General features: G+C 44.6%; 1 protein-coding gene across 1 annotated transcript in view; it reads left to right on the top strand.

Moving 5' to 3' along the window:
- The window catches only part of MDGA1 (MAM domain containing glycosylphosphatidylinositol anchor 1), a 115,560-nt gene that overhangs the window by 52,679 nt on the left and 37,680 nt on the right, over window positions 1-25,201 (top strand). The window contains exons 9-10 of the mRNA XM_052678258.1: window positions 17,473-17,742; window positions 21,036-21,187. Of these exons, the coding sequence (XP_052534218.1) occupies window positions 17,473-17,742; window positions 21,036-21,187 (422 nt within the window). The remainder of the gene's footprint in view (window positions 1-17,472; window positions 17,743-21,035; window positions 21,188-25,201) is intronic.

Raw genomic sequence — 25,201 nt, 5'->3', positions numbered from 1 at the left:
GTGCTGGTTCATATCTGTGACTGAGTTGGTTTATCCATCTTGCTGCTTGGGTCATGTGAGCTGGAGTGTGGAGCCATCTGCTAAGAATTTAGACTTGGCTGGTTTAATTTGTGAAATTATTAATAGTAGCTGTTTTATTTTTTTAATTATGATTTTAATCAGTGAAGCCTAGTCTGACACTCTACTTCAAGTGGAGGAATGCAGTTCAGAAGCTTTATTGGGAGCAGGAGGTAATTTTTCTACTCTTACAGTGGCTGAGGCTTTCCTGTCCTTCCATTCATGTTCAGTATTGTTGTGCTACATCCCACAGGTCTTGTTCCTAGCAGAGGGAAATCTGTCCTCTTGTAATAACCAGAGCTCTGGGATGCTAAGGGTGATCTTAAAAATTAACTGAGGTTCTTCTGGAAAAAGTGTGCCTGCATTCGAAGTCATGGGTAAACCTTGCCTTTTGTGAATTCAGTGTTTGCCAACCTGGGCACCTTCATTAGTGAGAAGAGAATTATTTGCAGCTACAGGCATGACCTCAACCCACCAGTATGAATGGGCAAAGCCTGACTCTGTCATTTGGTCCTACTTCAATCAAAATCCTCCTTGTTTCCTTTCTAATTTGTTATAGGTTTGTGTGACTAAGCTGAAAGCATACATTAATTCTGTTTTTCCGTCAACACAGAACCCTCCTCGTTAAGAGTTGAGAGTTTTGTTCCTGTTTGTCAACACTCTTTCAGCTAGCAGTGCTGTCTGGGATTACGTTGCTCTGAGTTTGTGTTTGTGCATACAGCTCTGTCCTCAGTGTTACAGCGTGAGGATTGCTCACTCGGCTGCCCAGTGCCTGGGCTGCTAGCAGCTAATTAGAGTTGTCAGTCTAAGGACGGGCTGAAGAAGGAATCCATTTCATTCAGTCATGGCTGTAAACCCAAATGGCCATGGTTCAGAGCACAGTAACAACCACAAAGGATTAGCTGGCCTTGGATTTGTTTTAACAATTACCATCTCTTGGTCCCAGGGCCTGGCAGACAAGCTGTGACATTGCTTACATTATCTTCAGACTGAATCTTAAGACGGGGCTGTATCAAATGCGGCCAAAGAAAGGATGGCTCCTGTTTGTCCAGGACCTGTTGGCCCTATCCTCCTGCCAGCCTCATGGCATAGAAGGGCAGCTAGTCTGACATGCCAAAGGGTGTTTGGCCAAAACTTACTTCTTTGTGCCTGCCTTTGTAGTCTTTATCTTCATGGATCAAAGCCTCAGGACACCCGGAATTGAATTTTTGTAGCATTTGGTATATGCAGCTTTGGAGGAAAAAAAAGTTTTTCACAGAGTAAAGCTGCTGTATGTATTTTGATCTGCCAGATTTTTTTTTTCCTTTCAGCACATGGAATTTGTTCCACAGGATCCTAGTCTGCACTTGCTGCCTGATGGGGAGGATTCTTGTGTGCTGCCACTCTGAGATTTTCTTGGGCAGTCTCCCTTGTTTTCTGAGAGCTTTTCAGATTTACCTCTTTGATTTGAAATGGTTTGACAGAGCATGTCTGTATGCTGTGGTGACCAGGAAATGTATGAAATTTGAGATGTAAAGCACAAGGTACATATGGTGGGGAGAGTTCACTGGAGCGGTGGTGACTGGGGAGCAGATTTAGATGCATGTTGGGTGCAAAACACCATGAGGCCTCCACACTGCATCGTGGGGAAATGGCCATGAGAGGAAAGAAGGCAACATCCAGACATATGCCTCAAGAAGAGGGGAGCTCTGGGTATGCTGACTGGATTGCAGCCTGCTTGTGCTGCCATTTGGCCTTTCAATGGCCCATTTCTCATCTCTGAGCAACTCCATAGTTGTAATGATAGGTTGAAGTAAAAGCCTACGTGAGAGCTCCTTGTCTAGAGAGATGAATGTGTTTGTTCAGATGAGAACTGGTTTAAATCAGCTAATCTATTTCTCAGTTATTGTAAAGAGAAACAAATACCTGTTCCATAAGCTGCTGTTATCCTGTTTTTGGCCATATTCTCCAGGAAGAGCAACTTAATTTTATCAAGTCAGAGAGATGTCCACACTATACAATTTTGGCAGGAAAGGAGAGACAAGACCTGCGCACACATAGAGGATGGCAGACAGCCTTGGTCATCTCTATGTAACTGCTCACCTACTGTGGCCCTCCTGGGGCTGAGCACCACATTTAGTGCTGCTTAAATTCAGATACTCCTCTTAAGATTTTCTTGCTCTGGCAGTCACTTTCCCTTTCAAATCTAGCTCTACATCAGCTTGTTAGGTTAAAAAAAACTCCAGAATCCTCTCTGGTGCTTTGTGCTGAGCCTCATGTGAGGCTGCAAATGTGCATGTCTGGTCTGGGTGTGTCCTTGTCTTTAAGCCATGTTAGTATACATCCCCAAGTTGTTTCTTTGGTTTTGAGCCCTGTTGTTGATTTTAGGCCATGAGTTAAACCATCTGTATCAGAGATCCCCAAGCTGTGATGCAGCTGGTGGTACCCAGACTACATTGAGGCAGCCTGGCTGATAGGAGAGGATATCCTGCTTCTGCTCTGGTTTGCACAGGGATGTCATGCAACTTTCTTCTCTGGCAGTGTATTTACTTCTGCCACGTGCTTACAACCAGTCAAAATTCATCTTTTGGTCTGCACAGCACCATAGGCATATGGATGAGTTAAGAACATGGGCACTTGGGCAAGACAGTGGACCAAGAGCCATGAATCCTGAAATGTGGGTTGGAGGGATATCCTCTGCAGAGGTGGTAGAGGGGACTGGTACCTGTTTGTGTGAATTGAGTGTCACAGCTACACTTGGAGGAGAAAAGTTTTAAATGTGGGAACCCAGACTAGGGTTACAGAAGGTAAGAGGATGGGAAGGCTTGTTAGCAGTAGCTCTATTTTATTAGAATGTATGTACACATGAGCAAAATAGATTTGCAGAGGCATGTGCTATACTGTGAGCTGTGTGGTACCACTGGCAACAGGAGACATTGGGCAAGGGAAGTGCTAGATAAAGGGAGTTAGTTAGAAAACTGCAATCAGCTTTCATTTTAGGGCTGGGATCACAAGATGGGAAAGGAGGGAATATCTTGTTCCTGCCAAATCCTGCCTTGTGGTGACCAGAAAGCAAACATGTTGAGCACCCAGTGGGGGAGACAGATACCATGGAGCAGGACTCACTGAGGGGACCAAGAAGGCACTGAACAGACAAAAAAAGCATCTCATTTTCTTGTAATAATTCACAGCCACTGCAAAAGCATCCGAGACACAGAGAGAGGTGAAAACAGCTGTCCACATGTGCAAGGGAGTATAACATCAAACCTAACACAGCCTATGCAAGGGGAGCTGGGACGTGCTGTCCCCAGCCTCTTTGACAGGGAGAAACAATGAGGTGCCATGGCAGCGTGCCAGTGGCTTTGCTTTTCTCCCATGATTTTTTGGCCATAAAACCACCTCATGTAGCACCAGCAAGGGTACTATGCCTCATCTTCTCAGTGCAGAGCTATTTCCTTCTAGCTCACTGGAGGACTGCAGCAGGCATAAGGAGACAATGCGCAGGACAGTAATGCCACGTTGAAGGAGGAGATGTTGTGCAAGGAAACCCCCCTGAGACACCCATGGTATGAACAGAAACCATAACAGGAAACTGAGCATCCCAGGGAGGGGTCTAAATTTTAATTAGCTGTGACCATACTGACCCTGAGCTCTGAAACAGCACCAATTACAGTCACTCCTACAGGGAAACTGTTTGCATGTAAATTACATTACAGAGGTTCTCAGACTTTGCTGCAGCTTAATAGGCCTTTCTGCCACCAGTTTTGTGCTGGAACACTGAGGGTCACTCGGTGGGAGGCTGAGGGCTCCATTTTTAGGAAGAGTGTAAGACTTTTTGGAGACACCTGTGGGGGAAAAATAAAAAAGTGCTCAGTTACTAGTTTATGCTTTTTTACTTGGTTCTATCTCTGAGAAAGAAACTATGTTTTCTTTGAAGCTAGAAAACTGTTTTCTCATTGCACAAAGATTGTATTTCCAACATGCGCTTCTCATCTTATTTCACTTCATATAGTTTCTTATTTCCATCCCTCTTTGCCTCTTTATTGCAAACACAAATAAGTGTGTGTGCACACGCTCCTACCTTACCTCAGTTTTCACTTGTGATTCAAACTTAATTGGTCTCTAGGACAGAGTTAAAGCAGTCAGTTTTCTTTTATGAACCCAGTGATGAACGTGTGAAACCCTTCTGGTCCCAGGAATTTACAGATGTGGTTAAATTTCTCAGCTGCATGCAGACTTGCTGCATTTTGCATGATTTTGGAGTCCTTGTTTCTGGGGTCATATGCAATCCCAGGAAACCATGGAAATTTTTCATTACTGTTGACTGTGAGGAAGCTGACTTCTGAGTGTTCGCTTTACTTGCCAAGCTACAAGGGGATGAATGGAAAGTAGAAGAGACTGAAAATTACTGCTTCTGCAGGGAAGAGGCATCTGGGATAGATCCCTGCTGGTAAAGAAAGAATGGCAATTGAAGGCCAGTCCGGCTCATCCTTTGTAGGCTCTTGATCTGTTGAGACCCACTCTCATGACTGGAAATCTCATCCATTGCAAATGTGCTGCAACTCTAGGCAAAACTCAGCCATGCATTTGATGGAAGGGATTGGTTGGCACGTCAAAACTTACAGGTTCCTGACAGTGGCTAAGATTGAGGTCAAGAGAACAGTAAATAATGGTGGCATTTGCACAGAGCAGGGATTTTCCTTACCAAATGCTGATTGTGAAAAGATTTTACTGCCCTAATCATAAGCTAGAATGTGGTAGCTCATAACAACTTAATGCAATATAGATGGGCTTAATAGTGCTAGCTCTGCTGGGATTTTCTTAGCAGTTCATATCATATGCATAGAACAGACCCTTCAGCCAATATCATGCTATGCTGTAAGATGGGGAACTGGGGGTTAAGGGAAAGGGAGCAGTGCTCCATGTAAGGTAGATTGCTGGAGAGTATAAAGTGTATAAAGCCATGTTGGCTGTCAGCTGTTAACTTCTCATTTTCCATGTATTTCAGTGTAGTTTTCAGGAGAATCCGCTCTGTGACCTCAGTGGGTGCAGAGGTGAGACTGCCTGGCCTGTAGTTCCCCAGGGCTTCCTTTTCTCCATTTTTAAAAATGGGAATTATGTTTCCTCTTTTCCAGTCAGTGAGAACTTCCCCAGACTGACACAACTTCAAAAATATGATGGATAGAGGGTTAGCAACTTAAGTCAACTTAGTCCCTCAGTAAGTTGTTTCCCTCAGGAAGTTGTTCCAATGAATTTTTACTGCCACGGTTCAGTTGTCATGACTTAATGTAAGCTGGTCTCTTTTCAGTTTCCAGATACAAGCTCTGTTTATGCCTTTGTCTTCTGACATAAAGAGCTATTTGTTATTAGTGGCTTCTTTCTTGTGTAGTCTCAGGTACCAGAACCAGTCATCTCTTAGCCTTTTTTTCAGTACACAGTCCAGAGTCTTCTCTGCCATTCACCACAATGCATGTTTTCCAGTCCTTTTAATCATTTTTGTAGTCTTTATTTTTTTTTTTTTCAGCATCATTCTGGCAGCATGTCACCCCTATTAAACAGATTTTTTTAAATGATCCCATTGATGCAGATACAGCAGTGACGCCAATTTCACAGTACTTTCAGTTATTCTTGACTTAATCATACCAAGATTTTGACACCTTTGAACTACACAGTTATGCTGGCGGTTGACATGGTTATATTGATTCGGGCTCCTCCTGGAGTCATTGTCTCTTTTTTGACAAGAGTGAAACATTCTCTACTCAACAGCTTTTTTTTTTTTTTTTTTTTCCCCAAGTCTTTACGTTTTCCAAGGCAAATTGAGTGTTCTTACTATAAGCTCATTCTATCAAGCAAACCAAGCTGTCCTGTATGAGGCATCTCTCAAATATTTTATTTACTACTATGTATTTTCTGGGCTGGATGGGACTGTGAGCCATTTGGTCAAGAGAGAGGTGTCCCTGCCTGTAGCAGGGGGGTTGGAATCAGATGATCTTAAAGGTCCCTTCCAACCCAAACCATATTATGATTCTATGATTTTTACCCACAGATGTTAGTATCTTATTGTGAATGAGTGCTTAAGGATGGTGATTCTGTTACTGCATGTTGAAATGCTGTATTTCTGTGGAAGGGAAGGAAGGAAAACCCAAGACACATCCCAGAGCAATGCCAAAATCTGCACACAGCCACCCTAACTGCAAGGGAGAAATTATGTATGATACTGGATATGCTGCCAGATCTGGGGAGTTTGTAATTGATATTCTCTAGCTATGCCAACCTGCTTGCTGGCTCTTTGACCTTGGTGGTGATGTGAAATAGCTTCAGCGTAAGAGGTTCATGTGGGATCTCACCAGGGATGTCTTCCTGGGGAAGGGCTTTCCTTTCACTACAGAGATCTCAGTGGTGTGTGCACCAATTTAAAATTTCTTTTTGAACTTTTTCAGTGAATGTGTTTTTAATCTGTTTAATGTAGACTACATTTGAATAGTATTACATCTTCAATTAGTCTGTCATGTGGAAGCAAGCCAGAATCTTTCCAACGCCTGAGGATGTTATGACAAGATAGTTACTTTTCTTGTTGCCTTCTCAAACACTACCCAGTTTGTCTGCCAAGGACCCATAAAACCATATTAATCACCATTCATTTTTTAATTTGTATCCCACATTCATCTTCCGTAAGTTCTTTTTCTGAAATCAATGAGGAATAAAAAGGTTTATTGCTGTGTTTTGTTTTTTTTTTCCTGAGTTTTTCTCTGCTTATGTTGACCCAGTGAGCTCACATCTGCACTCTTATAAGGTACGCAATCATGGTTGATACAGAGTACTTTTATTTCCTCTGGTGTTTGGAGGTTGCTATCACATACTTCCCCTCAAAGGCTTGGCTAGATACCCTTTTTTTTCCTCCATATTTTCCTACTTTCTATGTCATTTTGGAGGTTTTGCAATCAATTGTTAGTCTGTAATCCTGCCATTTTTTCACAGATGAATTCAGGACTGGATTTGCAGATCTAGCTATACTTGCACAGAGAGAAGCCTGTCTTTCCTTCATCTCTGACTTTAGTCAAAAAATTTAGCTACCAGATTTGAGTCCGTGCAGATTCTTCCTGGGGCTGTACACAGAATTATACTCTTCCTCTGCCCACCGCAGTGGGATGGCTCAGCAACCACTATTGAAACTTGTTTAGAATGTCTTTTTGATCTGGTTCTGAAAGGTGGTATCTACCTACCACAGAGAGGGTGGAAGCAGCAGGATGACATGTTGCAGCATATGCTGTCTCAGTTCCTCAGGCAGAAAACTGCTGATGGACCAACTCAGGCCAGGATCCAGTTTAAACTCTTGATGCAATGGATGTGAATGAGGAAGGTAATCGCTTTACTTTTTGTGCCCCAAAAAAAGCTGGGAATGGGAATGAAGGAAACTGTATGGAATAGATTTCAGGCATGTATCTGTTGGACCAAAATCCACTCTGACCGGGGGGTTCCCAGATGATCTGCAGAACGTCTTCATTACTATCAAAGTTCTCATCAGTTGACGTGAAAAAGTAACTGTGAGATAGGCACATGCCCACACTGCAGGGGTGCTGATTCTCCAAATGTTTCCACTAGTGCTGGCCCAGAAGCAGCCTGGAAAATCAAATGTCAGAGAAGGTTTATCTAGAGGGTGGGCTTGCTAATGATTTCCTTCTCTTGCTCCAAGACCAGAGGAGGTAAAACAGAGCTGGTGGGGGGAGGTCAGGGAATCAGGCTATGTCCTTGAATGATTGCCCGTGTGTTAATGCTTCCTTCCTATGCTCTCTGCTGCAAGAGGAGACCCTGAACTCTGCAGAGTGATTTCTGGGAGACCACCATACGTAGAGCCCTCAGGAGTGACAGTGCTCATCCTAATGCAAGGGAAGATGAGAGCTGCTGGGCTGTGTGGGTGCTTCTGCAGTCAGGTCAGTGTGCTGCTGGTCTGGAAAGATGGTGGCAACTTAGAGAGGGCAAGAAGTTTCCAGCAAGAGAGTGACTCCTCCCTAGCTTGATCCTGAGCCCTTCCCTGGTTTTGCACTCTCTTTGCAGTAGATATTTGGCTAGCAGCAGAAGCAGATCTCTCTGTAGTTCAGGGTCTCTTGCTGTTAATGGTATGAGGTTATTAAGAATGTATACACCAGGCTCAGCATGTGAAACTAAAAGGCTAAATTATTAAAACAGCTGAGAAATAATTCTAAAATGTGAGACCAGATGGCTTACAGCCCACTTTTCTTAATCCATTTATGGCCGGGGCCTGGTTGAGGCCCAGAATCTTCCACTGTCGTGCCATTGGTATTATCCTAACCTAGAGGCAGAAAGATGCCTTCACAGGGATACAGGTCATCACCAGTTTTGGGAACAAGGTGCAGAGAGATGATTTTCTGTGACCAGCAATCTACTAAAAATGCATTTTTGAGAAGTATGATGGTTACTGATATGACAGATAAAGAGTTGGTTTTGGTTGTTGTTTTTTTTTTCCATTAGAATTCTTTAATAGAGGAGGAGTTGGAAGCAGGGACTTATGAAATTCACACTTTTAAAGGCATGCAGGCAGCAGTACGAAGGACAGAGAGTGAATACAAAACTCTTAGATGGCAGAGACTGGTTATTTGGCAGTTGATGTTTTGGAGCCAGTCGCTGTTCTGAAAGACCCCAGCCATTTTCTCTGATGGACTGCCTGAACTTATCTCCGTTTTTCCAGCCTTCATCCTTGATTGATCTGATCAATCCTGATTCATCTGAAGATGATGATGACAGTGATGAACAGGTAACCATCCAAAGAGAGAGAGTAAAAATGCTAATAGTTAAAAATGTTCTCACCTTTCCTTTCTCTATTCTACCTCTGCTGACCCTGTGTTTTTAAATTGTGTGCATTTCCTAAATTCCTCTATGCACCACCCGCCTTGTTATATTAACTCTTGTGGGGAAAATTGCTTTAATACCTGTTGACCTCGGCTGCTTCATCTATGAGACTGAACGTCTGACATAAATCTTCTCATTTGAGCATCCTTTTAGCCTCCTTCTGAATGGTTACGTTTTCATTGTCGTCATCTTCCTCAGATGAATCAAGATCAATCAAGGGTGAAGGATGGAAAAATGGGATAATGATGACAGTTAGCAGAGCAGGATATTAAACGACTGGCAGCAGAACTCAGAAGCAGCAGATAGAGAAGTGATGGAGAACTGGGTGTTTTCTCTACGCTGATTTCTTCCCCCTTGATTCAAATTTCTTACTAGGCCTGATGTCTGAGGAAAAGTCTGGTTTGTGTAGGCAGCTTCTCCACTCTATAGATAAGAACCACCGCATTGACTTCTCCTAGTCTAGCTTTGCCCCATGCATCCTTTTTTCTTAATAGTACAGGCAGAAAATTTGAAGTAAACATATTAAGGAGTGCTGGTTAATATTTGATTATCTTAATTGCCTTTGGTGGCCCTCCTTCCCTACCAGGCTCTTTCTGGCTTGGATCTTTTCCCCGTCCAGCTCTGGCACCACCTTCGCATTAAAGGACATCTGATTTTTTTAATCAACACTTTTGCTCTTGGCTATGCTGCCTCTTGCTGTACCTGCCTGTTTTGAAAGCAGCTGTGGAGGGATCATCTAGTGCTCCCAATTCAGCTTTCAAACTGAAAACAGAAGGTGAGGTAAGGCTTGTAGCCCAACTCTGAGCAGAAGGCTCTGACCATCTGTGGCTCTGACAATCACCGAATTTCTAAAGAAGGAACTCTCCTCCCTTTTGACAGGATTGTCATTCTCAGAGGCATTTTCTCCTGCAGCCTCCCTGCCTCTAACTTTCCAAACATATGGAGGTGATTGAATTGCTCCAGCAGCTGGTGATGGAATAGGAGCCTGTTGCTACTGGGCTGCTGCTTGGAGCCAGCAGTCACCTTTGCCTGGTAGCTCTTCTGGGTGTAGGTAAGATCTTCCCTGAGAGACAAGGGGAAACAGACAATTCCTTGCAGGCAGCTGCATATTCTGGACAGGAGCCCTAGCAGTGGCACTAATTGGATGCTGTCTGGAGTCCAAAGATTTATTGCTTGATTTGCTATAGGGAAAGTGCTGTCTGGTGTCTGTTTTGCTTTCCAGAGTAGCTCTGCTGTGGCACAAAGCAGCTGAAGCACAGGAGGTGGCACCTGTCCAACAGCAGGACATGCTGCCCGAGTTTCAGATGCATGTTATGATTCAGCTTATGTATGAACTTATTAAACAAGGCACTGAAAGTCACGGAGAGGTTCACGTAGAGGGAAGGCACTGAACACAGCAGAGATGTGAGGGTTGTGGGTAGCTTAGGCTTCCTGAGCAGCCAAGCAGGAGGGAGGTAATGTCAAATAGGGATTCCTAGTCCTGAATTGCCTTCTGGAGATGTACCTCACACTTGTTGGTTTTGGGGGAGGTGGCCTTCATGAAAAGATTGTTTACCTTAAGCACCTCAACAAAGAGCCTGAAGCTAAATGAGTTAAATTTGGCCTTTAAAGTCCTATTTTAGCTAGTTCCAAGTTTACTGTCTTAGCTGCGGGATGATCAGTTCTTTTTTCACTTTTTCTGATCCTCAAGAATGTGGAAGATGTGTCCTAGGACTATGAACATCACAGATGGGCTGTTTTTCTTCTATTTTCATTTCCTTATATTCTGGATGGAAGAACAGGGAATATGTTCTGCTGCAGTGGGCCAAGAAGCTCTGTTTCTGCTCACGTGGTTTTAAATGGTACTGGTACGCTCTCTGCCCTTTTGTAGTTCCTCATGCCCTGCTTGTTTTTGCCAGGCATGTGAGGAGAGTTAGAACTGTATATGCAGTTTTCTCTTATACTTTTCTCCTTCCCAAAACTGTTTGTATGTGATTCCTCTGGCATTTAAAATTCTCAGGCAGTGTTTCTGCCCAAAGAAAACAGAAATCTAACACGAAACTAAAGCTGTGCTCCTGTCACCTGAAGAGCAGAGAATGGGGAGAATGGGAAAGCTTGTAGATATGTATATGTATCAAATGCCAACATCGTTTGTCAAGAACTCCAGAGAAAATTTGGTCAAAATTTCTCTCATTTTGGTTCAGGTTGGGAACTACTGGGATAGGACAGAGCTGATTACTAGAATGTAAGCAGCTATGGGACAGCTTGCAGTAGGCTTAAGCAGCAGCAAGGGAATGAGGTTAGATGGTAACAAAAACTAGAAACTAACCCCCGACGTAGGAAAAAAGATGTGAATTTCACATTCTCGAAGAAGAATCTTATTTGGTTCTTTGTGGTTTATTTTTGCTGCTTTTTATTTCCCTCTCTTTAGTTTGTACTGGCAACGAGTTTCTTTATTCCCAGAACTACCCAGTTGAGTAGCTCACCTATGAATTATTGAGTAGTAAGATAACTGGTCTTCTGCCAAAAGTTAATGCATATGGGATGCTTTTGGGGAGAGAGTATCATTGGCTGACTGTTAGTGAATGTTTGCATCTAAACTATTTATATGTTCTTGGGAGCAGGATGTCACTCCCAGCCCAATTTGTTAAACAGAAGCATGTATTAATGGATGCATGTGTATGAGCCAGCATCTTGTTATCTTTTAGGAGACAGAAGTATAAACCTGAGTGAAGAGTTGGTGGTCTGGCAGTGGTCCAAATGGGAGGACTTCCCTCTTATGGGTATGTGGGTGGGCAGGAGAAAAACAAATCTGGCATAGCTGTCATCCTGCTTCACCACGCTACAACCAGCAAAATTGCATGTGAGTTAAAGACAATATTTTCCAGCATCTTTATAGTAAAAGACTAGATATGGCTTATGCCAATGGCTGGACAGTAATTGAAGGCAGCTGTGAAACAACCATGCTCACTGTCTTACCCTCATTACTTGTTTTGTGAATAACTTTTCTAATTGGGTGGTATGTGGGTGGGGGGAGGGTTAACAGCGTGCATTTCAGACAAATATGTGTGTGCCCTCTGTACATACACCATCTTTTCCCACTTAGTCTTTCTTAATTAGGGGAGGTCGCTGTTTTGAAAGCAGGCACTCAAAGGTAAGCGAGGCATGGGAACGCTTGTCTTTGTAGTGCCTTGTTAGCACGAATTAATTGGGCTGTGAGTCTGAGTGGAGTTCCAGCATGTCTGGGGCAGATCTTTTTTTATGGAGACATAAATGTGAGGCAGAAGGAAATTCCCATCCAGGATGGACTTTCTTGAAACTGCTTTATAAGGTGAGCGAGGGAGGTCTCATGCATTAATCATTACAGCTCATCATGCAGGAGAGGAAATTCTTTAGCAAATCCTTCTTTATTAAAACAAGGTGAAGATGAATTGAGCTAATTGGCTTGGAAGTTCAGAGAAGAAGAAAGCAGAAAAGATTGTTGTGAATATATTTTGTTTGCTCTTCTCTTAAAACCAGTCAACCAGCACACAACTAAGCCTGTTCCACTCAGAGCTCTGGTCTTCTGGTCCCTCCACCCACTTCTCTAGCAGAAAATTTACTCAAAGAAATTTGTATTGTTTGAAATAACAATACTTGCAAGTTGGCTTTCAAGCATTTTGCAGAAATAAGTATTTTATCTCTTTATACATGAGGATGCTGAAGTGCAAAGACAAAAAGCATAGAAGGAAAGATATTCTGGCTTCTAGCTCAGATTGGTTGAGCAAGCTTTTCTCCATTTCCCCTCTTCTATCTCAGAAAGCAACAGAGGAAACTGAACTTGCAAATATTAGTTGGATATTTGTCTTCAAATGGAAAACTGCTTGGTTGGTACCCAATGTGCATTGTTGGAGTATGGATTATGGATGCTGTTTTAAAGAACAGAATTGCTCAACTGTGATTTCACACCCTTGTGACAAAAGAAGAGCTTCCTTCTTGCTTGAAGGGAAAGCTGCAGTCTCTCCTGGAACTCAATGCATGGAGTTTTCTAGTTTCTATGAAGGCAGGATTGTGACATATTTAACATCTCAGATTATGGGTCAAGGAGCTGGATAAAGAAGGCACCCTCTGCTGGCACCCAGACAACTCTGGTATGACTTCAGGAGGGTATCTATCAGAATTTAAATGGATGTTGGATGGAGTTGTATAGATCTTATAAGGCCTTGACACAGCCATGCTCATTTCCAGAGACAAATTGCTGACTGACATCTTTAGCCACTTTGGATAACAAAATGTAGCTAATAATTGTGACTACACAGAAAGCACAGTCTTTCATACAAGATTTTCTGTATGTTCTTTGCAGTTCTAATCCTGTAAATGAGCGGTCAGTTATCAGCTCACACACACACAGAGTGAGGTGAAGCCTGTGAGCAGGAGTCCCACTGATGCTGTAATTGCATGGCTTGGCTTGAAGAGCGTAATTCAGTAGAGTAGGCTGGGTGCTGTAGAAAATAAAACCACTTTCTAACCTAGCAAGACTTGGCACTGTTGCTGCTTCTGTTACATGCTGCACTTTCCAGATTTAAGTGAGAAATGTAAATTTTTGTTTAATTGGACTGGTGTTGGAGGACAGAGTAGATCTTGTTTGCGGTTCATTGCTGCCAGTCTGAGGTGCTCTGGCTTCATCCTTGGAGGAGGAAACACACCCAACATCAGCAAATGCATTTTGGAGGAATCTGAGCTTGACAGGAACGTACAGCACTCAGTTGGCATCACAGAGACCACAGAATAGCCCTCCCTGAGCTGTGTGTGAGCATAGTGATGCCTCACTGTAATACTGCATGGAGACTATGGTCTCTCCAGCAAGTACTTTGGATCTGGTGAGGAAGAACTAACCTCCCTTCCTCGAGGCTAAAATAAGAACAGGCTTTTTCAACAAGTATTTGCAGGCTTGGCCACAGCCCAACAACCAATGCTTTTCTCTCTCATCTGACAGGACAGTACGCTTCAGTTCTAGTTATTCCCAATGAAACCAAGAAAATGAGAGGTTATCGGAGCACAAAGTAACACTCCCTGACACCTGACATTTCTTTGTTGTGCTTCCCTCGCTCCTGCCCTTCATCATTGTGAACACCATGCTAGTTTAGCAGCCCCGTCAATGCAGAGCATCTGCTCTGGCTCACAGCAAGGGAACTGCTTGCAGCCTGGCTTTACTTTAGGGCGCCTGGCATGCTGGAGTAGGTTGCCTGTGTTGGGCTGATTTGATTTGTTCCTAACGAGCAGGTGAATGATTATGTTTCTTCTGTTGCACAATAATTCTGCTGTGAAGGCAGGCTGCCCTGCCTGTTGTCTCACAGCAGCCGCATCTTAACAAGGTTGTTGGAGGAGCCTTGCTCCTTCGTCGCTGCCTACAGCAGCAGTGTGCTGCTCTCTTCACCCCCTTCATTGCTCCTCCTGCTGGCTGGCTCTTCTAGTGCTAAACAGCGCTGAGAGAAAACAACAATCGTCTGTATTTGTTTGCAGGCGAAACCCGGTGCCCTGCGCATGTAGAAGGTTGGTTGTTTTTTTTACCTTCCCCTTGAAGCATAGCAGCCTGCCTCCTGGAGTGTAACTGCTATTTAACAGAGCACTGGAGATCAGGGAAACATGGAAAGACTTTGGAGAAGCCTCTGTGCAAGGACCCTCCTTTGGAACCAGGGCAAAAACTGAGGCTGATTTCCAAGCTTCCAGAAGAGCACTATGACAGCCAGATGCTGCTGTGTGGAGCAGATATCTTCCTCGCAGCCAGAGTCATGTTGTAGGTTTCTCCTCACAGACGGTCAGAGTGCCAGCTCATCTAAACAAGCTCTCTTTTGTGCTTAAGCTGGAGATGATAAAAGACCACTTGTTAATCTGCTAGGATGTGCAGTCTGGATCCCTGCCTTAGTGGTGGGCCTCCCCTTTATGGGTAGCCTACCCACAGAAGTGCGAGCACCCCAGCAGGTGTTGGAGGCCAGAAACTGATTTCTGGCACTGAAGTTGCTGTTGACTTTTCTTTCCTATCCATCCCTTAGCACTGCCCCTTGCCATGGTGCTGCATCCATTGTGCTGATAGCATGACCTGCTTCAGCTCTCTTTACTGAGATCTCAGGAGCTTTGGTGCCATCAGAACAGTTTGTGTTTGTTTGCTGTTACCTCGTGCCAAAGGCGAGAAAATGTAATCAGTGTGTACTGTATAGGCACTTTCAGACATTCCCTTCACAAGGTGATAGCATAGTAGCATAGGTCCTGAGCCTGTCTCAGTGCAAATCAAGTAAATCCCATTTCCCAGCTGAGGAAGATTAAATATTTTCTGCATCCTTGGCTGCTGTGCTACTTCTGTGACCTACAGAAGCAACTGGACTGTCTCAGCCCCAGGCCCTCCCACAGTGGAGCTCAGGGGATATCCTTCTGAGGAACGCTTTGTCCTCTTTCAGATTCTTTATTCTCTAACAGTTCCATGCATGGGTGCTGTTCTCCCATTCCCCTCTCTTCCTCTCATGATATGGATCATTTTGAGTACAACCAGAGCTGTTGTGCCATAGTTTTTTTGTTTGTTTTGTTTTTTTAAGCCTTCTTTTCTCTTTTGTGTTTCCCCTTCTCCTCCTCCCCACCCTTTTTTTTTTTTCCTCCTGTCACCACCAGCTGGCTTTGATTATAATGTGAGACCCCACCATCTTCAATTAAGGAGCAGATGTAGCCCAAGAAATGGGATAGCAGCTAGGGATAGAGATGACACATTCATGCCACTAGGTCTAATCAAACAACTTCTCACATAATTCTCACTGTGAGGTGGGAGACGTGTATGCCAAAGGCAAGTCAGTGCTTGGAGCACCTGCTGAGACACATTGCTAGCAAAACCATCTGTAATGAGCTGACCACACCACTCAGCACAGCAACTTGAGTTCAGTCAAGGGTTGCTTTTAATCCACTTAAGTACAGTAAAGGGCCCAGAGGCTGAGAGCTGAGAACAGGTATCTAGAAAACAATCAGCCACTGTTGACTAGGGCTGCCAGGTAGAGGGGGTCTTTCTATGCTCCATACTCACAGATTTGACAGTGTTTGTAGGGGGGAGGACACTGCATAGCAGAGCTATGGGGTGGCTGTGGTAAGGATGGAGAAATCACTTTTATTACTAAGCTGCAGGAGAGTCTTGTTGGGGTCAGGCTAGGGGAGGGGATGGGCTGCTGCACTGCAGCATTCCAGGCACGTCTATTTCTGGGCTGAAAGACCTGCATGCAGCTGTGTCTGTGGCACAGTGGGTGCTGTGTGCTGCAAGTCTGGGGACCTGGCTGTGCTTGGCAGCTCTTTGGATGCTTAGAAGAGTCAGGTGTTTTTGTAGACCTATACTGTAAGGAAGTTGTCAGTAGAAGAGCAGATACTTTGAATCCAGAGGTAATTTGTGATAGTGGTGGAGCTGCTATAAGCCTGCTCTCCCTCTTTTCCATTTGGGCTAACAGCTGTTTTGTTTTCAGGAAGCCTTCCTCATTTTAGAGAGAGAGCTTCTGGTTATTCCCTTGCGTCAGTGTTTTAATTAAGAGTTTATTGCAAGTGAAACGTGTCCATCAGGTATCTGCTGAGATTGAAGTCTTCTGCTATTGCGTTAAATAAGGAGTTGACCCAAGAAACACTAATTCAGACTTTCTCCTTACTTTACCTCAACCATGTCCAAACTATGAGATTCCTATAAATTTTTGTAAGTGCCAAAGAACAAGACTTAACCTCCTTTGCTAAGGAGGTGTCCACGTATCATTCTAGTGCTGCTGGCAGGGAAGCTGACATGGAGAGAAATGACTCACATTGCAATGTCATGGCATTGTTGGCAGAGATGAGAATAGGACCCAGGGTCCCTGTAGCTAGTCTCTGATTTATGGTATTGATGTATTTGATGTATCTGGGAGAGGCACTCTGACATCCCAGGGTGGTGGAGTCATCGTCCCTGGAAGTGTTCAAGAAATGTGGAGATGCAGCACTGAGGGACATAGTTTACAGGGCATAGCGGTGGTAGGTGGATGGTTAGACTAGATGATTCCAGTGGCCTTTTCAAACCTTAATGATTCTGTGATGTTATGATCCCTTGAGTTCTGTGCTGTATGAGGACGGGCAATGTGTATCTCTCCATTTGAACATGGTGTCTCTGATAGGCCTGTTAGTTGAGCGTGAGTGTAATTGCTTGGGAGCATACCTGCATGCTCAAGGAGTGCAACTAATGCTGGATGTGAGGAATAAGGACTATGGTTGTTTTGACTAGGATCCCAGTGTTGAAGCTAAGCTGTAGTGAGTGTTGCACTTCTCAGGTGGTAGGTCGTTGCTTGGTAGCTCCCCGAGTAGTATCTCATTGTAGGATGAGTGCTTGCTAAAAGCCACCCCTACCTAGTAAATGGTAAGGAGGGAGTAGGTGGGCCCAGCCCAGTCAGAAGGTAATGCTTGATGGTTATTCCTGTTTTTTGTTTGGCAAAGTCTGTCTCCTGCTAGATAATAAATATCTTCTCAGAAGCAATAGATCTCTTCAGAGACAGCACCGTGGTGCCAGTGCTGAGCATTGTCAGCTCTTCCTGATGACGTCGCTGTCTGTCTCTGTTTGGTCCCCAGTTCCACCGGTGGTGGAGCCAGCCTTCCAGGATGTGCGGCAGGGCATGGGGCGCAGCGTCACCCTGCGCTGCACCATGCTGAAGGGCAGCCCCATGAAGGTGGCCACCTCTGTCTGGCGCTTCAATGGCACCCTGCTGGCGCAGCCCCCTGCAGAACAGCAGGACTACTCGGAGCTAAAAGTGGACAGCGTGAGCCGGGAGACCAGCGGCAGCTACGAGTGCAGCATCTCCAATGATGTGGGGGTCTCCGCCTGCCTCTTCCAGGTGTCTGGTGAGTCACAGAGCACACAGTGGAGTGAGCTTTAGATGGCGTCGTGGAAGTGGGTTCAAATGGGATGGCCTTCTGTAAGCTAGCAGGGCATCTGTGTCTATCATCTAGGCAGACCTTTAAGGCCGCATGGAGCAGGGGCAGCTAGTGCAGCCTCTGCTGTATTTTAGCAATATTTAGATGCTTGCCTGAAAGATGTGGGACTAAAACTCAAGACTGTCATAAGCTTTCTGGCTTGGGCAAGCTATTTGTAGGTAAGTACTAACCAAGAGAATAGAAAAGCTCTATGTACCCCAGCAGTCTCCCAAAACATCCATTTTTCCCTTTCAAACAACCAACCACACTATGTATTCCTATGCCTTCTCTACGTCTCTAGGCAGACTTTGTATTACGATGCTTGAAAAGATAAACAAAGTTTGTGTTGGATACTAGTACTAGTAGATTTGCTGCTCAGTTTTCTTTTTCCAGCACGCAGTGGCACTGGCTCCTAGCACCTGCAACTGCAGATGAGAGCAGCAGAGTTGTAGTAACTAAAACCACACATCTGCTCTAGCCTCTCTGGCTGATCATTAAATCTATTTTTCTCATGACCCCAGAATCGACTTGGGCACCAGATTCTAAACAAGCTCTTAAATGAGGTTCCCTTAATAAACTAAAAAATCAGTCAAAATATTTTTTTTTTTCAGCCTAGGGCCAATTCATAATACATGTCAAGAAGGGGCTGGAAAAAAAAAAGAAAGAAAGAAAGAAAGGAAGGGGGGGGAAAAAAAAAAAAAAGAGAGAGTAATTTGCAAAGAGGTCAGATTTTGAAGGAAGTCTTTCCCAGAGTATGGAAAAACTCAGCTATGTTATAGTTCTAAGATGCTCTCAGGAATGAGGAAATGCAAATCATTTCCACACTTTGGGCCCTTCTTCAGGATTTTGCTCTCACCCTTTGGGATCTCCTGGACTTTGTCTGGTAGTTGATTTGGCTTTTAGAGCTTTTTCTCTCTCTGCTATTTCTTCAAATGATTTTAAGTTTCATCTCGCTAACTAAATGGTGGCAAACTATATCCCACAATGAGCTTTCCACCATGGCAAGCTTTGTTCTTAGCAAATTTGGGAATACTTCCAGGATCTAAATATTGCTGGAAAAATAAGTAGTACATAATGCCATCGTGTGTGCCAGGTCATGCCCCATGTGACAAGATTCCCTTACAGAAAGCAGTGGTCCTCTCTACGGAGCCTTTGCCTGGAATGCTGCAAGCATTTGTTTTTCTGCAATTCTCTTCTCCTTCCCTGGCATTGATAGTCGATGCTGGCTTTTCAGCTCCAGACATCTCTGCCTGGGCAGCTGCAAATCAATTGGACCTTCTGAACCTGTAAAGTAACCAGAATAATCGGTGGCTAGGCTACGGTACTTGGGCTGAAGACTGCTGGAGTTTTAATTCACATCTGCTACAACCTTCCTTTGTAAGCAGGAGGAACAGCATTGTTTCTTTTTGTTTCTGTTTCTTGCTTGGAAAGATGGACCATAAACCTTCCTAGCTGATGGGCAGGCAGTGACTCACTTGTGACCATGAGGTGTTCAGATGTACTGGAAGCAGAATACAAAACCATGCCCAGGACGGAAAGATCTGTGTTGTGGGATTAGTTCCTTCTGTGCATGGGAGATTAGCTTTTCTGTGATATTGTGGAAGGTTGGAAAAACATCCAATCCACATCCAGACCCTCCCCATACCACTCATCACCTGCTCCCCACCATCTACCAGCACAAAAAAGCTCTGAAAGACTGAGTGAATAACGTTTAGCTCTTTCTGTCAGCTGGAGGAGAAAGGCAAACTTTCTGTCAGTGGTAAAAGTTGCCAGAAAGGAAGTTCCAAAAGTATCTTGATGTGCTTCCTTTCTATTAAAAGGATTTTTTTTTTAGCTTCTATTTCTATTTTAGAGTCAGTTAATTAGGAATTAATATCATGCAAGATTATGATTATAATCAGTTCTGATTTTATTTCTGAATCCATTATGAAGCCTGACTTCCACAGTCAATACAAGTTGAATAAGCAGCAATTAGTCTCTGAGGTGGTTCTGAACTTCTTGCTTGTGCAAAAATTCAAGTCAATAAAAATAATAAGGAAAAAAAGACTTGGAAATACACATCAATATTATCCATCTGAGTTCATAAAAAATAAAATGCTGAATCCTTTTGAGCCTAATTATAATCATACTGAATGGCCGGGCCCAGGATTCAAGAGGCAAGGTGCAACACAGTACTTAGGAAGATAGTTGTGGGGCTTCTCTGCTCTCCTGCAGCCTTCCCTGCCTGTGTGCAGGCCTGGATTAGACCTGGACTGGAGATAAGCATGCCCAGTGCATTACTCTACCAGCCTTTGAGTTACTGGTTCAGGTCAGCAGTGGCTGGTGAAATGACAAGGAAACCCTTCTTCTCTGAACCATCCAATTTCTCCCCATCCTTGGAGGCGTTAAAGGCCAGGTTGGACTGGGCCCTGAGTACTCTGACCTAGTGGTTGGTAATCCTGTCCAAGGCAAGGAGCTTGAAGATCTTTATGGTCCCCTCCAACATAAGCCATGCTACAATTCTGTTATTCTCTGTAGTACATCTTTTCTTCTGTGTTTCTTTTCCTCCTGCTTCCTTCTAGTTTCTTAGAGATGTGGGTTTAGAAAACTCTGTCCCTGTAAAATCTCTTGCTGTTTTCACCCTGGCTGAGGTCAACATCCCCTTTGCTGCGGAGTTGACAGCCGTGCTACAAAGAGGCTGGAGCACTGTGTTTTCAAGGCAGGGGAGATGCAGAAGGAACAAGGTCTCCTTTTGAGTGCCATTGTCCCCTGTGTGCTAAATAGCACTTTTCCTATGACCTACTGGCCAAATGATCTTTCCTTGGGGATTGTTAGCAGGAGACTCTGTAAAGCTGCAGATGAAACAGAAGAAATGCCAGTTTAAAAGTTACCTCAACCTAAGCTACAAAAAGCAAGACACAAAAGATTAGAGCTGGTTCCAGCTGGAGAATCGAAGCTGTTTCCACCTTTTCTGGTGTCAGTCATGCCCCACTGGTGCTGCAGGTCTGTGAACCCTCCCAGTAGGTTAGGCTGTGAAAGCAGAAGCAGTCCACAGAAAAAAGATGCCATGAACTATTTAACATGTCAGTACAACAACAGCTGGAATATTGAAAGAATCTCTCATGCCAAAGGCAGATGATAAGTTGGGTGAGAAGAGCTCTTTTACTCACCAGATATCTTTGTAATTTATATTCCCCCTCTATCCCACTCTTTACTTTTCTCCTTTTTGTTTTTTCCTTCAGCAAAAGCTTACAGCCCTGAGTTTTACTATGACACTCCAAACCCCACCCTGAGCCAGAAGCAATCCAAGAATTACTCTTACATCTTGCAGTGGACACAGAAGGAACCTGATGCTGTGGATCCTATCCTCAAGTATCGCCTGGAAGTCAGGCAGGTAAGGTCTGCATCCCTGGTTCATGCTTTTGAGGAGAGGACCTTGGGGGCAGTTACATCAATCTCCCTGATGATTAAGAGCTGTAGTTGGTCTTGTGCCTTCCCTGCTGAATCGGTGACATGGGCTGAGTACACAGCTCAGTGTTCATTAAGTTAGGTTCTGGGTACAGTTGGGAGCTTTCAGAGCATTGCTGCTTCCCATCAGACGGCTAGTGCTCAGTATTCTGAAGGGAGGTTAATATGAACAAAAATCCACAGTCATTAGTAGATTTTAGAGATTTCATAGGCCAAAGATTCAAGTAAGTAGGCTTCTACCCTCAACACTCATGTGAAATAAAGGGAATAAGCTGAAGAGCTCTCCAGGCAGGAACTGCAGGAAAGTCAGTGTCTGTGTTGCAAAAGGGCTTTCATACTGTCACAGTAATGAAGCTATTGGGACTCCATAAACTCTGCAGGGAAAGAGAAGTGTGTTGCAAGGCTTGCTGAATGTGAAGAGAAATCACACCAGAGTATGGAAATCGGACTGAGAGGAGAACTGAGGAAAAGCTGAAGATTGCGCTGGTTGGAGAAGGACAAGGAAAAGTCTGATAATTTTTAAAGAGCACATTAACCAGTAAGGATTGCCAGATAATTTCATCCGAGCTCAGCAAAGTGCCTGCATTCAACACATTTTAAAAATGGGGATGCTTCAAATTGGTACTTCTTGCCACTCAGTGGTAGCTTGGAAGCAAATATGTTTTGTAAGGAGAAGTTTGTTTACTGCAGAAAGGAAATAAAATAATCTAAACGATCCAAGTTTCTCTCTCCTGTAGTTCTGCACAGTAGGCTTCAGTTTTATGTCTCCGTTTGCTTGTGAGCTCTCTGGGGTGGGACAGCCTTTGTTTGTTCCTCATGCAGCGCAGAACGCATTGTCAGTGCTTAATAATAATACAGGACACAGGGGAGCCTCTAATAATGAAAGCAGTTTGTCACAGTACCCCTTCCCTGTTAGCCAAGTTTTGCTATTACCAGCACTGCAACTTCACAAACTAATTTGTGATTTTTATCTTTCTCCAGTGATGTTGAGTTTTTTTTTTTTCCTTTTGCACAGTGCCCAGAAGTAATCTTGGTTCTTGTCCTCGTTGTGCATCTAGCAAAAGGGTTTAAGTGAAAGAAAAGCCACATTTCTGCTTTAAGTTCTGATGTAAAGGAAACTGAGTGCCTGGGAAAGCCTAATCTTCTGGTTTTTTCCATATCCCATTGGTTACTGCTGCTAATGTTTCTTGTGCAGCATCACTACATGGTATTGACTGGTAAGAGGTGTATTTTGGAGGAGTCATTGTACCATGACCGTGTTGTATCCCAATGTGATGTATGATCAGGCTCTTAGAAATCTCTACAGGTCCCATCTTGGTGACCCAGTTCTGAATAACAAATGACAGAGCAAGGAGGCAGCAGGGGAGCATTGTTCCTATTCTGTTGAGCACAAGGAGGAAAGTCTGGAAGGGATCTTACCAGTATTGCCTGGCCCTCCTCCTGCAAAGCCACTTGCGTCACATGATGAGGTCTCCATAGCTCCATGTGCTGAGGTTTCACTGAGCTCTCTGCTGTGCTGCTGTCTCTCTGGTGTTTTCCTTGTGACATCTCCATTGGGCTTACAGCACTCTTGTTAGTCCTTCTGCTCTTTCCCCTGCACCGTATCTCTCTTCCATGTCCTGCAGTCTTTGCTCTTTCGTCACGTTCTTCCCCATACTGGGGCATGTGAGCTGAGCTTTGTGTCCTGCTGATCAATTGTCAAACTGCAGAACATGGTGACGTTAATGAATATAACTGTAAAAAGCTCAAAAGCTTAAAAGCGTTGGTGTTTGAAGAGCTCTTAAGAAAGGGGATTTGTCTGACTGAATGAGGAGCCACTGGTTGCCTGGGTACCCTCCTCACAGGATGCACTGGCTTCCAGACTTTAGTTAAGGCGGCACAAAAGTCCTCCTAGAGAGCTGGTGTTGAAGAGGGATATTCTCTTCAAATTAAAAAAAAAAACAACACAACAGGCCTTGCATACGGCTGGTCACGATTGATTTACTGCCAGCATCAAACGGATGAGAGCTTACCCAGCTAGCCAGCCCACCTCTTCCAGCCCTGGGAGCTCCCCAGCCTCCATGGCCAAATGCTCTTCAGCACTGTAAGGACAAATGTGAGTGGGACAGCATGCCACCTCTCAGTGCCTGCTGGATGGTGACGGGCTGTCTGGGAGGGTTCTTAGATTTTGTTTAGGTGGAGTCCAAAGAGCAACCAGCTGGAATGCCTGCTGGTTTTAACATGCTTTGCTGGTTTTCCTCTTGCTCTCCCCAGTTCGCTTGAAGAGCTCTTAGCATATGTAATGTGAAGATCCCTAAGTAGAAGGATGCTTTTCAAAGCACCTGGGAACCCTTGAATCCAATTTACTTGCTGCAGCTGCTGAAAATGGGGCTGGGTGAGGGTAAAAGTGCTGCTTATTAATTGGCGGGTGCTATGGCTCTTCCAGCTCTCCCTCTTCAATGGCTTCCGAGGGCTGGTTGGGAAGGCTGCTTGGGCATTCCTTCGGGGATTGCAAGCAGCCAGGGGGGAATTTGTTTTCCTAAGCAATGCATGGGCTCCCAGCAAGACAGGCAGGTGCATTTCCATAGAAGCTGATTGTTCCCAGCCCTGCAGCAGAGGCTGAATAGCACAGCAGACATACCAGTTCCAGTAGAATAAGAATTAACCTTAAATTAAAACCCAATAAACAGCCTGACAGCTTGGAGCCACTGACCCAGGCAAAGCACATATACTAGCATTGTAGAGCAAATTTCTTGTAAAGCCTTTGTCTTTGCAAACAGGCTGTTACTTCCTGGAGCGTGTCAGCCAGGTGGGCTAGGCAGTGACATTGTATTGAGTACTGATTCAGTGGGGAGCTTCACAGATATCTATTTTGGAGGTTTGGGAGGTTTTCCCTTTCTTGCTCCAAGGCAACTGACCTAAATGCCAACCGCCTTACCTCACTGCAGCCAGTGATCTTAATGAGTTTGCAGCCTTAGGTCATTTGGTTCTGGGCAGATCCAGCAGGTTTTGGGGTGTTCATTTGGTCAGCTTTTTTCTTCTGTGTGCTCTCGCAGCATAGAAAGGCACTGAGACACTGTGCTCCAACTAGAAATGTTTTTCATTGCTTGGGGATTCAAAGCAGCCTCCCCGAGCCAGATCTTTGCTTAAAAAATAAAAAGCCTTTTAAGTTGCTTATTTCTCTCTGTGTATTTTATCCCCCTCCCAGTGCTCTGCTCTAACATTAAAGAGAAATGAGAAGCCATCTAATATTGCAAGCAGGTCGCATCCTGGAGGAAAGATCTGAGCTGGGCTGGTGGTTACGGTTGCAGAGGATAGTGGCAGAATTACTGTGCACGTAATGAGTTGGAACCCATCTGTGACCTGAGGCTGCAGGAGAAAGAGGAAGGAGAAGGTATTGGTGCAGAAGGGGAGTGTAATCTTTGTTGTACCCTTCAAGGAGACTCGAGGCTGCCGTTGCCTCCATGCCTTCTGGTACAGGGACTCAGGCAGAGCAGACCCAGCCCCACCTGGCAGACAGGGCCCCACAATTCGCACCAGGCCAAGCCCCGGACCCGTTTGCTAAATTAGCTCACTGAGTTGTCATTTCAGATTAATTCCTGTCAGGGAGACTGTCTTTAATGAGAGTGGCCCTGTGCAATGCCTGAGTAATTGTGCGGCCTCTCTTTGTTTGTACTTTCATCCCCTCCATGTTGGATAAACATCCCCTGCTGTCTACAAACCTCATCTGGGCTGCAGAGCCGGCTGCCACTCGCCTCATCAGCCAGCCAGAGCAGTGTTAATGAGAGCCGGGGCCGTGGGGAGCCAGCTCACCGTGCAGGGAGGTGGCAGATAACAGAGCTGTTTGGACACACAGAGGACAGGGACTTTAGCAGGGATTTAATGATTGTGAGTAGAGCGGAAGGATAACTCCGCTGACTGCCATCGCAACCCAGTGGGAGAGTTTTTACACCAAGGCCCA

Source organism: Tympanuchus pallidicinctus, unplaced genomic scaffold, assembly GCF_026119805.1.
Source record: "Tympanuchus pallidicinctus isolate F22 unplaced genomic scaffold, pur_lepc_1.0 scaffold1, whole genome shotgun sequence".
In the NCBI taxonomy this organism is placed as follows: Eukaryota; Metazoa; Chordata; class Aves; order Galliformes; family Phasianidae; genus Tympanuchus; species Tympanuchus pallidicinctus.
This window is presented reverse-complemented; position numbering and strand designations above follow the sequence as displayed.